This window comes from Cryptomeria japonica, chromosome 1, assembly GCF_030272615.1.
Source record: "Cryptomeria japonica chromosome 1, Sugi_1.0, whole genome shotgun sequence".
In the NCBI taxonomy this organism is placed as follows: Eukaryota; Viridiplantae; Streptophyta; class Pinopsida; order Cupressales; family Cupressaceae; genus Cryptomeria; species Cryptomeria japonica.
In genome coordinates this window covers 56395141-56408894 of record NC_081405.1, presented here as the reverse complement: position 1 = coordinate 56408894, position 13754 = coordinate 56395141, and the positions used below count along the sequence as shown (strand labels likewise).

At 36.2% G+C, this 13754-nt stretch overlaps 1 protein-coding gene across 4 annotated transcripts in view; it reads left to right on the top strand.

Annotated features, from left to right (window-relative positions):
• Positions 1 to 2024: 2024 nt before the first annotated feature.
• The window catches only part of LOC131049023 (nudix hydrolase 20, chloroplastic), a 275682-nt gene continuing 263952 nt past the window's right edge, over positions 2025 to 13754 (top strand). For 3 of the 4 annotated variants that reach the window (XM_059221517.1, XM_057983021.2, XM_059221510.1), the window contains exon 1: positions 2025 to 2525. In XM_059221517.1, the coding sequence (XP_059077500.1) occupies positions 2253 to 2525 (273 nt within the window). In that variant the 5' untranslated portion in view covers positions 2025 to 2252. The remainder of the gene's footprint in view (positions 2526 to 13754) is intronic. The other variant, XM_057983019.2, reaches the window with a different exon arrangement.

Here is a 13754-nt window from a genome sequence, read left to right as displayed (position 1 = left end):
GTAAATGAAGATTGACACCCTTGCATGATAACTAGGTTATCCTCAAATGCATATACTAATGTGTAAATTATGACAAATTTAGCGTTGAAGTTGATAACTTATCCACTTTGATCCCAATATCATTCACCCCTTGTATTCATCTAATGGCCTAAACCTACCATCTATTGATCCAATTTAGACATGCAAGTGTGAAAGTGATCTATATCACCTTCATGCTTATAAATTTGAACCTTTCATTACTAATGTCAAATTCAATTTTAATTTTTTGTCATCTTTTCCACTAATCCTTATGAGTTGACTAAAGTGTGAATTGTGCTGAATTACAAACTAAGGGGGTGTATTTAGAGACTAATTGTGATGGAATGAGTCATCTAGAATTGTAAAGACTAATTGAATATTACATCTAGATTTGATTTGCAAAAGAACAAAAGGAAAATTTGCATCATCACATCATCCTAAGACTATTATGTGATTGGTTGTTGTCTACAATATTTTCTCTTAAATCCACAAAGCCATTCTATTAAAGACTTGAGTAAAATATGATTCTCATAGTTCAACATATTCTTAAAAAATGTTTGTAAAGACTACTCATCCTTACTAAATTCAAATATCAAATAATAAGGAAAAATAAGTTACAAACTAAAACATATACCAAATCGTCTCCTTAAATCACAGGTTCACATCCATACACAAGTTTAGATGTGCACATATAGATCTAAACCTAGACAAAATATAATCATTATTTATTATTTACCTTTTTTTAGGCAAATTGCTACTTCAGGGGGTAGCTCCCTTTCATTAATCTTAGAGAATTTACATTGTTCAGTTACAAAGATTATGGATATAAGTTCAAACTTCAATTACCTCCTGAAGCAGATTATGGATATAAGTTCAAACTTCAATTACCTCCTGAAGCATCTTCCCCCTGTGCAGACCATCATCTCCATGTCATCCAATGCCCATGGAGGCATCCTCCCTCTAATGTCCATTGCCTTGTAGACTCAACCTGGAACATGCTAAAACAACGCTTGAGAATATTGATTGTCAACTTTGATCTATCACGTGATTCGATAGATAGTCAAGATGTCTATTCGCCTCACGATATATGTGTTTGGTTGAAAAGCCCATTCCTTTTAGCAATTCTTGAATTTGAGTCAACCACATGGTTGATGTCCAATTGTGGGTTTGATTAGAAGTAACTGCTCTAATTACATTAAGGGAACTATTGATCGAAGTTTTTTCTCCATAAACAACGTAAGGTTGCCAAAAAGAGCCGCATACTCAATATCATAATTGGTACCATTAGGGAGCTTAATTATTCCCCCAAAGTAGATATCCTTTATCATTCCTTGCACCAGACGGTCAAGGTTACCCCTTGATGCTCTATCAAAATTTAATTTTAAATAGCCATTTGGCAGAAAAAAATATTTATTATTTACTTTGTTTTAAATTTTTTTTACCTTCAAAGTAGCATATATGATATATTTATATATATAGGGGAAAAGACCCAATAGTTGAGCATGTTCCAATTGTTGTGAGGGTTGTTGATACCTTTTATTCCAAAAATTGAACAAATAAAACCTATTTTTTGAAACAAAAAATATCAATTTTTGTTAGGAAATGTACCAACAGTTGTTAGGAAACGTACCAATGGTTGTTAAGAAATGTACTAATATTATAAAAAGTAACCAATCAAGTGATGCCATGTCAGCTTCACAACTATTGGGGTCTCTTTTGCACGTCTATTGGTCTCACTTTTTTTTGGGGCTGTTTTGGACACCTTGGCAAAAAGCATGCTGATGTGGCATCATATTTGATGATGTGGCCCTGAAACCTTAGTTATAAGCAAGGGACTTGCCAAGTAAGCTGCTGTAAAAAAATTGGAGTGATTTGAAATTTCCAAGTAGGATTTTGAGAAGCGCGAAGTTAGGGTGCACAACTACTGGGTCCTTTCCCTAGTTAATTTTTTTTCCAATTTAAAAAAAATATAGATCCTCTGTTTTTTGGTTTTTATGTCTCAGCTGTAGAATGCCTCTTGCGGAATAAATTCATGTCGTCGGTTCATAAAATGCGAGTTCTTTTATTGTTTGAAACCGACCATGTAATGGACAAAAAACAAGGTATATCAGACGAGTCAAACGGGTAGTTCAGATGTGGCTGTTGATTTGAATACTATGGACTACATGAATATATCAGGATAAGATTACGAATTCTGAGAAAAAAAGCTTGGTCTCTGTATCCGACGGTTAACAATGGGGACTAAACTTTTTAGTCCAAAAATCACATATCTACACAGTCGTCTAATGCCTCATCTGCAATTCCAAGCGGGACACAGTGGGTGCAATGTGGAACGGCCTTTCGCAATGTTAAATATTATTTCACGAAAAACCAGCAGAAGAAATTGCAGTGTACGAGCTAGTGGAATAAGTATAGAAGAAATGCTGAGCATTGGGCAATTGCAGGACCAGCCTCCCGTAGATTTAGAAGGCTTCATGGACAAAGTTTCTCTATGCAATCGGGGAATTGTAAACATCTCCACCTATTTTTAATAATAGGATTATCTGCAACCTCTCTTTTTTTTAGTAGAGAGGTTTACCGGCAACTTCTTATTTTTCAACTTTCTGGGTTTACCTGCAACTTTAATTCCTTGGATAGCAGACTTTGAGGAAACAGGTCTCTGATTTGTTTATGGTGATTAAGATTGTGGGTGCTGGTTTTGAATAGAAAATGCGAAATATAAGCTATGGTATGCTTGTTGTAAAACCCAACTGGAATGTGTCCTTTGACGATGTGCTTGATAATGTAATGTGTGTAACGACTTTAAAGTTTAAGGTCCCGCAGATGCAGCTCTCCTGTCTTATTATACCCCATCTGTCCCATTGTAGGGGAATTCCTCGGAACATGAGTTTCAAGGACATTTATAATACTATGAAGGCAATTGATTATTTGGGTTTATCTTTGAACGTCCTCTACATCCTTAATTTCTTTTCAAGCTGATGAGTAATTCTGTAGGGAAAACTATCTTGCTAGGTGCATGGAGGTAAGACTATTTGAATTTTTTCATTTCCACCTGTAATTTGTGTAAAATGATTGTTTGTAATTTTGCATGCCAGTAGATGGTGATGTTGGCCCCAAATATATATTTTATTGATCGGAACAGCATTTACAGGATTTTTTTACTTTCTGTAGTGATGCCAATTGTATATATCTCCCTACACCTTAAGAACTGACAATAAGATGTCACAAAGTCTTTTATGGTTACTTTTTACAATTATGCATGTTTGTTCAAGGGTGTAGTGAGCCCCAAATATAAATGTTGTTGGCTGGAATGGTGTTTGCAGGATTTTTATGTTTTATATAGGCAAAACTGAAATATTCCAATTTTGATATGATTAGGGCTGCATCTATTTCTTATTACAATTATACATCCTAAGAAAATGTTGTTAATTATCATGTTCAAGGGTTGTGATTGGACTTCAGTAGTTGTTTTGACACTTGAAGTTTTGGTTGCTAGAGAACATAGAAATGATACCTTTTCAAGCTGAATCTTGACTGCATTTTTTGCTAGATAAATGGATGTCTCATTTATAAGGGCTGATTTCTAGTACAAGCATGATATACCCCCCTAGAAAAAGGCGCAGTTGGCGGAGATGAAGCTAAAGGGATTGTCTTGAAATTTCAGGATTTTTCATTACTTTCAATTGAGGAGAAATGATCTCAATGCTAGAGGTGACATGGAAAAGCCATTTTCTGAATTAAAGGGCTAGCATGTGAATCAAGGGTTACTAATAAGGGTATGATACATTGAGATTTAACTTGATGTAGAACATTACTCAGATAAAGTAACTATGATAACATAAACTTTCTAATTAGCTGATAGGCTTTTTAAGTGGACTTGCAAGTCCACAAAATGTCGGCAAACCTGTCTCACTCCGCTAAGTGGAATTGATGCTACTGTAAAGTTGTTTCATGCTGGAAAAACAATTTTCAGGCAGTTGAAGCATTCTTTGTCGCTTGCCTGAAAACAAATTTTAACTCACAACAAATATTTTTCATTTAAAAGACTGCAAAAATCTTGTCTCAAGCTCAAGAGTCTAGTAGCCCTATAACCCTGATATTTTCAGATCAACTTTTTGTTGACTGTGAATAGAGAGATTAGGGAGATTGGTTTTGCTTTGTCTCATTTAAAAAAGTTCTGCTGTCTTAGGGTTTCATAAACTTTTCCTGCAAACTCTGCCCATTTTTTCTCATCAGCATCCTTGACGGCACAATTTATGCAGAATCTTGAGGTAAGTCACTTGCCTTGGTTTTGTGATTTTTATTCTTTGGAATATTTATGTGGCAAGATCATTTTTTTGTTGTGTTTTATTTCATTCTAAAACAGCTCTGTTGTTATCTGTTAAAACGAAGGCATTTTTTGTGAAGTTGTCTCATGTCGGGAAAACAACTTTCAAGCAGTTGAAACATTCCTCACCCCCTGCCTTAAAATAAATTTTAACTTGCAACCAATATTTTAGTTTAAAGGCTGCAAAATCTTGTCATCAGCTTAAGAGTCTAGCAGTCCTATAAGCTTATTTTCTTAGATTGACTTTTCATTTACTGTGAATAGATTGATGCAGCAACTATAGGGAGATTGGTTTTGGTTCATCTCATTTAAAAAAAATTATGCTATGGTAGCGCTTTGTAAATTTTTCCTGCAAACTCTGCCCATTTTTTCTCATTGGCATTAACGACAACTCAACACAATTTGTTCTGAATCTTGAGGTAAGTCACTTGTCATGCTTTTAGGGAGTTTAATGTTTTGGAATTTGTATTTGGCTGGAGCTGTTTTTTTCTGTGTTTTATTCTTTTTTCAACATCTAGCTTATCACAAACTTAAGTAGAAAATATAATCAAATAGTTTGAGTAATGTCATATTGCATAGCTTCTACTCTTGAAAGCCTTTTGTCCATCATATTTTATTGATTGAAGGCTGCTTGCAGTTCAGGTGGCTTCAAATCAGTCCAATCTACAGTACCAAACAAAACCAAAAAAAAGTATTTTTTAATAATGCATAATGCCAATAAAACTGACTTAAAGCTTTCATCTATAACTCTTATTAGCAAGTGGCTCAAACAAAACTGATTTAAAGCTTTCATCTATAACTCCTATTAGCAAGTGGCTCAAACAAAAACTGACTATCTTGGCTACACATTCCTTATCTTTTGTTTGGGACCTACTGAGGACCTCCATGATACAAAGAGAACAATCAGATATCAAGGGCATAGTACTTTTTCCATAGCTGTGATAAGTGGTAGTTGAACGAGGCATCTGAGAAGAAGTTTGCAAATTATGGAAGCTAATGTTATTGCCATTTTTCATGGATTTCATTACCAACCAAACCTTGCAGTTAAGGTTTTATCACAGGTAACAGTGCCATGTAATACGCAATGTGCAAGGTGTTGAAAATAAATTTTTAATTGTTTTTCACCTTTTGACAACTGTTTGAAAACAGATTGACATTTGTCTTTTAAAGCACCTTTTCCTTGTACATGTTGCTGCATAAACTATCCTGCACTGGCAGCATTTCAGATCTTAAAACATTTCAACAAACATTGCCAAAAAAAATTCATCTTTTTAGAGCTGCTGATGCCATTTTTTCCTCTCCTGTCTGTGTTTTGTTTGGATTTCTGAGTGATGTTTCTGCAATGTTGGTTGGGATATTGATATATTATATTATAATGTAGACATGGTGTATCTTTTTTTGTTTACTTTTGGATATGTACTTAGATTGGTGTTTGATTTCTGGATGCTAATGTCTTTTTGACCAGCATTATTATAAAGTAGAAAATATTTTGATAGAATTGTAATTTATGTACAAGTTACCAAATTATTTTAGATTGTTTAATAAATCAAATAGTTTTGATTGTTGCAGCAAGTAATTTAATATGGTGTCAATTGCTTGGTTCAAAATCTACTAGTTTTTTATGAAATGTTATTTGCATTAGAAAAGTTGTGTTCTTGTAACTGAACTGGTTTTCTCTTCCAATACCAACAGATTTCGTTGCAGAATATTCATGCAACTTGAGCTTGATCCGCACTGAAAATTTCAATGGTTAATCAATAGGTTGTGCAAAAGCCTCAAAAACACCGACTTACCTAATTCATAGAATATTCTAGGGAGAAGAAAACTACATCAAAGCTGTAGTAAATCATTGGGAGCAAAATTTTGCTTTAAATAGCCACCCAGATCAAGCAAAGCCCAAAACCATTAGATATATACCCATATCCTTTCTGGTCCTTTCTCAGGCTTTTCCTTATATTGGGATTGGTCCCTCCTCAGCCAGTCCTTGCTTCGTCAGGGTCACCAATGAAACCTTTCTGGAATGCATATATTGTGGTAAGCTACCCCGAATTGCAACCTAATTTTTTTTGAACTTCTTTCACCCACTCAGTCATGTAGTTATTTTGTCAAACAATTGGCACCCTTACTGATTGCATTCTTTACCAAGTCATTTTAACAGTTTGCTTAATGGTTTTAAATTTTAATGTTTGTTTCCGACTTGCATTTAGTTTTCAGATTTGCAATATGTTTGGAATAATGCTTGTGCTCAATGTATAGATGCATGATAGAGAAAGCAAACTTACACCAAGAAATAGAACATCTTAAAGCATAATATAACCAGCAAAGAACAGATTTTTAAATGATTAGCCTCTGAACTTTATTGCTGCAATACTCAGTCTAAAATGGATAATAATCTGAAATACATTACAGCAGATCACTGTAGTTGGCATAAAATGCCTATGGTTATATTTGATAATATTTGGCATCTGGCAATGTATTAATTAATTGTATTAAACGGGTTGTCACTCTCAGGTAGTTAAGTGTCGGTTGGTTGATGGTTGTGTACCTCTTGGCAACCGTCGGGTCCTTTTAAATATGTTGTGTACCGCTAAGTAAAGTAGTATGGTATTGTCGGATCTGTTGTAATCCTTGGCCAACCATCTCTGGTCTTCTTCTCTGTAATTATTGCATGTGCGAATAAAGATATATTTTACTGCCGGGTCTGGTATGCATTGTCATGTACATTATTATTTTCTGTATTTAATTTACCAGTTGTAGCGGTAAACAACCACAATATATCGAAGGAAACAAGAATCTCCATGCCTATAAATAGTTACATGCTAATACAATGATCCTATGCTAGAAAGAAGTTCTCCACGCCAAGAATGTGGAACCCAAGTCAAGGATTGGTGCCCATGTCCAAGGAGACCTACAATAGAATCCACGTTTTCCCTCCTATCACTGCTTGTCCCAAACAAAGATTGAATCGCTGCCTTGTCTGATCATAAAATCTGTCCTCAAACTGTCATACGCCCAGCAAAGGAAAATATGTAGGCGCTGCCCACACTAACTGGAATGCTCATGCTAAAGTATATTTTCAGGACCTCAGTTTTCTCCTTTTGAAATTCCACATCCAACTGATGCATGAAGCAGCCAGCATAAACATGAGAAAATCCCTCAACAACAAATCAGCCCAACAATGAAGAAGAGAGATAAACAAGCGCCCAAAACCTCTGCAGCAATTACTACATCAAAATAAAGAATATTTAAATTGGCTCCACAAATCCTTCAATAGCTAGGTGACTAGAAGAATATATTTTTCTCCATGAATGGTGTCCATAAGTTTACCAAGCAAATCTCCAATCAAATCCATAGGCCTGAAATTTCTTCAAGAGAATAAATAGCGCACAAGTAAGAAAACCTCAATCTTTGAATGCATTGTGAAATACTTGAATGATATTTTCCTGCCCCGCCTGAAATTAGGGCTTCATAACAACTCGCAGCATCAAATACAAAGCAAAACAACTGTAAATTGACTTTTATCCAAGGATGGCTGACTTTAGGCTAAATATGGCAGTGCTAGTTTTAATGAACACCATATATTATATAAATGCTGGTAAATGTTGACCAACCTGCTATTGGAGAATAAATATTATAATCAAAATGATCGACTATGAGAGAAATATTTGGTTGAATTTTGGTTGCTGGCCGACTTGTTATTAATGCTACATAGGCACATCTTTGAAAGGACATGTTAAAGTTATCTTCTTATTGTTAAGGCTGACCCTTTAAGAGGAGCATTGATCTTTGATTAGTCACCTCTTTTAGTTTTGGACAATTGAAATGGTATATGAAACAAGCCTAGCAATGGAAAGATCATATGAATCAGAGTAGACATAAATATATCATTACAGCAGACATAAATATATTATTACAACAGACATGAATATATTAGTGAGCAGATTTGAAAGGTAGGATATGCTGATCGAAGGAGAACAAGCAAAGAAATTGAATAATGAAAGATCCCCAACCCAATCTTTACCAAATCTGATCCAAACTCTAATGTTTAATTTATTTTTTGCAATTGTTTGTTTGCTGATAAATTCTTTGGCCAGTGTATGATGAAAAGGTTTTGACCGATTTTCTTGTTTTTGTTTGGTTTTTTGAGTGTTTTTGAATGCTAAATGAAAGAAACTGCTGATACAAAATAGAATAATGCATAACACTCAAAGAAGAACAACTATGATGACTTTCTTTCACTTAAATGGCCGATTTACATACCATTAGTTGAGCATATAGGTCTGATACAAATTTCCAGTTGATTGAATATGAAGATCAGCTCCAATATTAGCTAAAAACCCCAAATACAACCTAGGGTTTGATGCCCTTAATTCCAAGATGGAACGACTGGCTAAGATAATGTTGGAAATGAGTTGTAGTCTGATCTGCAACTAGTTGAAGAGGATCTGCTCTCAAGTTGATAAATCTGCAATTAGAACCCCAAATAATGCTACCAACTACACATTGAAGCTTGATAATGTTGAAACCTATCACCAGGAGAGATGGGTCTTTGTCCAAATCTCCAAATTCTCCTAGAAGTTTGCATTCCCGAAAACTCCAAGCTGTTCAAACCCTCAAGTTTGTTGCTGCTCTCCAAAATGAAGTCATAAGAATGAATCCAAATGATAGACAAAATGCCTTTTTATTCTCTCCAAGAAAGTTCGATCCATTTTGGGGTTACTATTTGGCCTAAAAATCATAAAATAACATTGAGGATCTAATTCCTTATTGTGAACTTGGCACCTTTTTAAAAACAATTTAAGTTACTAGGATGGGGGAGCTTTTCACTATTCCTCTTATATTTCTTTGTTACTATTCACTTTTTACTATTCCCTTAAGGTCTCCCCAACCCAATCTTTACCAAATCTGATCCAAATTGTGAAGCTTTTTTTTTTTTTGCAATTGTTTGTTTGCTGATAAAGTCTATGGCCAACGTATGATGAAAAGGGTTTTGACTGATTTTGTTGTTTTTGTTTGGTTTTTTAGTGTTTTTTAATGGTTTTTGAATGCTAAATGAAAGAAACTGCTGATACAAAATAGAATAATGCATAACACACAAAAAAGAACAAATAAGATGACTTTCTTTCACTTAAATGGTCGATGTACATACAATTCACTAAGCATATAGGTCTGATACAATTTCCAGTTGATTGAATATGAAGATCAGCTCCAATATTAGCTAAAACCCCAAATACAACCTAGGGTTTGATGCCCTTATTTCCAAGATGGAACAACTGGCTAAGATAATGCTAGAAATGAGTTGTAGTGACCTCTAGAAGGTCTGATCTGCAATTAGTTGAAGAGGATCAACCCTCAAGCTAATAAATCTGCAATTAGAACCCCAAATAATGCTGCCAACTATCACCAAGAGAGATGGGTCTTCGTCCAAATCTCCAAATTCTCCCAGAAATTTGCATTCCTCGAAGCTCCAAGCTGTTCAAACCCTTAAGTTTGCTGCTGCTTTCCCAAATGAAGTCATAAGAATGAATTCAAATGATAGACAAAATGCTTTTCTATCCTCTCCAAGAAAGTTTGATCCATTGTGGGGTTACTATTCGGCCTAAAAATCATAAAATAACATTGAGGGTCTAATTCCTCATTGTGAACTTGGCCCCCTTTTAAAAACAACTGAAGTTACTAGGATGGGGGGAACTTTTCACTATTCCTCTTATGCTTCTCTGTTACTATTCACTTTTTACTATTCCCTTAAGGCCAACTTTAATATTTCAATTCTAATCATGGATTCAACCCTAGGACTCCAATTTGAAAGGCTCGTAAAGCTCCCTGCTGAGCTCCACAACCCTCGGTTGGGTCCCCAAACCACATTGTTGACCTACGAGACCCTAATAGTAGGCCAACCTCCACTGAAGTCTAAGATGCCTAAGGAAGGGACATTACAAATAAGAGCAACCTTATTTGAGATCTGCACTCATCTGAAAGGAAACAAGTTAGATAAAAGCATCAATCCCATAGAGCAATCCAATATCCTAACCCTCTTTGTGGTATGCAGCAATGACAATGTTTTTATACATAATTATCACATACCAATATACCCAATAATATTTTTGCAACATATTAATGTATTTATTACATAATCTCTCATATATTAGATATAGGCAATAATATGTAATATCTATTCTATTGCTGCAATCAATCATGGCAAGGTGAGTAAGGGAGTGCAAAGAGGGAGAGTAGAAATGGGCTCCCCTACGAAGTAAACCACCCCATGTTGGATGTCCAAAGTGCATGTCATTTGGGGCCAAGGGGTGCAAAGTCATGCTCTTGGGCTTAAATGAGATGTTTTAGGCGCTCTATTGTGACTTTCTTTGCAACCTATTGATTGTGGAGATACTTGTATGTGGGTTAATGAAGTAGCACGAATAGGGAAGGCATAAATGGGCTCCCCCACTAAGTTGACCACCCCATGCTAGATGTCCAAAGTGCTTGCTACTTGGGGCCAAGGAGTGCAAAGTCATGCTCTTGGGCTTAGATGAGGAATGTTCTAGGCGCCCTATTGTGTTTTCTCATTCAACCCTCCGATATGGTTGAGTACTATATTTAAGTGTGTTGCCTATTTATTAAGTTCAATATAATTTAATAATATCACTAATGATTATTGATGCAATTGTTGATAGATGCAATCATTGTTATTAAACCGAGCCTGATAGAATAAATTAGTCTTATGAATTACATTTCCCATGTTGGCTAACACTATTGTAGGATTTACACTAAATTCTATCAGTGAGTTGCGTTAAACCTGTAATTTTAAGGCAAGATTTAGGGCAATCTCAAACAGGGGACATTATAGATATCTCCAACAAATATTAGCCAGGATAGATCTTTCACCACTGAAGCCAATCTCATTCAAGAGGGTTTTTGTCCTCAGGAAGGCTGAGATGAACCAAGTCCAATCTCTAGAACCACAAAGGTTTTCAAACAAAGAGATAATTGTTGGAATCGTTTGCCGTTGCGCAAAAGCTCGAACAATCAACGCCCGATACAAACTCCAGATTTAACCCGACCCACGGGGGGCGATTAAGCCATGTCACGAGTCCCCAAGGAGGTGTTGACCACCGAGTCAACAATCTCCCCTTCAAAACCTATTGAGCCTTCAACACCCACTGAAGGGAGACTCAAACCCATGACCCAAGGCTTTGATACCAATTGTTGGAATCGTTTGCCGTTGCGCCAAAAGCTCGAACTATCAACGCTCAATACAAATGCCAGATTTAATCCGACCCACGGGCAGCAGTTAAGCCATGTCACAAGTCCCTAAGGAGGTGCTGACCACCAAGTTAACAATAATAAACTTCAATACACCAAATGAGCACTCAATCCCCCTTTTTGTAAGTTTTTAAGAAACTTTCTAGAAACTCCTTTTAAAAATCATTTTATTAATTTATTTAGCCTTTTAACTCCAAAAACTGATTTATTTTACTATTAGAATATTTTCGACACTAAAAGTCACTTTTTAGTGTTTCATTATTTAAATCTTTTCGTTCTCTTTCCAACGAGCTATAATATTGAGGTGCCCAATAACTTATTTTAATTAAAATGACAATATTAGTAAAATTAATTAAATATAGCTCAATAATACATCCCATTAGCAACAATGGTTGAAAGCATCAAAATCGAAAATTGACTATATAAGAGTGATGCTGATGATGGAAGATGATAAACAAACTTGATTGGGTAACTTACTAAAAATAGATGCTCCCTCCAATAATGTTAGAGCCCAAACCTCAAGTCGGAAATAACATTTGAAAGATTATATGACTCCTCTAAACCATCCGAACTCATTGGTACCATCAAAGTACCCCTTTGAACATGTTGACACAACCCTAGAAAATCAGTGACAATTGCAGTGCTAGAGAGCCTATCAATGGGGACATTACATATATCCTTTTGGTTAGCACCTCCTTGGGGACTCGTGACATGGCTTAATTGCCTCCCGTGGGTCGGGTTAAATCTGGCATTTGTATTGGGCATTGATTCCAACAATTAGTATCAGAGCCTTGGGTCACATGTTTGAGTCTTCCTTCAGTGGGTGCTGAAGGCTTAGTCGGTGCTGAGGGGGAGATTGTTGACTTGGTGGTCAGCACCTCCTTGGGGAGTTGTGACATGGCGTAATTGCCTCTTGTGGGTTGGGTTAAATTTGGCATTTGTATCGGGTCTTGATAGTTCAATCTTTTGGTGCAACGAAAAATGATTCCAACACCATGTTTGTTTTTCCGATCGTTAGGTCCAAATTGTGCATGCATGCAGGCACACATCAGAGACATCCGCGTGCCACGTTAGCATTCTGTGAATATCCACAATTGAGTTGGCTGTTGGAGCATTACACTCCCTGATTTTTTGGCAGTGTAACGTCTCTTTGGGCATGCATCGATGTTGGGACGGTGGCCAATCCCCTACACCTAATTTGGGCCTCATTTCATCCCCCTAGCTCATTGGATTCTCTCGCTCACATTTCAAGCTTTCGTGCACTCTCTACACCATTTTTACAGTTATTAGATCACCATTATCACCTATCAAAGCTTTGTCAACTTGGGAGACATTGCCATTCCTCATTCCAGTGAGCTACAAAACTTCTGGTGTTGAAAGGAGGGTAACTCTTTTAGGGTTTTTTGCACATTCCATTGTTTTTAGTTTAAGCATATCTCTTTACTTCATTGTTCTCGCTTATATCTCTTTTATCATTTTATCACAATCACGTTCTTAGGCTGTCTATGGAGGTGGAAACACCAAAACAAGGGTTTGAGCGTGGCAAACCTCTAAACATATCTACCCCCAACATTTCGTCCTTGGTCTTATGTGTCTGGCATTAGTGTAGGAGAGTGTTGTTCGGACGAGGAGCTTCATATTGTGGGCGCTCTGTGAGTATCTCTTCATTTTCTCTTGTCAGTTCTATTATTTCCTTTTTGCCCTACACTTTAAATTTTAGCATCTTTTATAGTAATTAGTCTACAAAACACTATACTTGTTACCTAATACTTTCTGATACAAATCTTGGCGTGATTTTTATAAAGGATGCTTGCGCGCCACACTGTCGTCCTAAACTCACATGTGTGTCCTAGGCAGAGAGCTTACAAAGTTGTCCAAAAGGTCCTTGTAACCCGTATTTTCGTCTTCTATGGACTAAGTATTTTTATCTCCTAGTATACTTAAGTCACACACTCATTTCCCTTCTAGTGGGAAACTTGGAGGTTGTAGTGTCCAGAAGGTTTGCCCAGAGTGGAGAGCTGGATTTTGAATCTTCAAGGGGTCTAACCATCCTTCGTAGTGGTTCGATTTTCCTCCTCTATAGTTATGTTTGTTTAGAAACTAAGTTACCGGTTCTGGTTCGGATTCGGGTTCGGATTCGGGTACG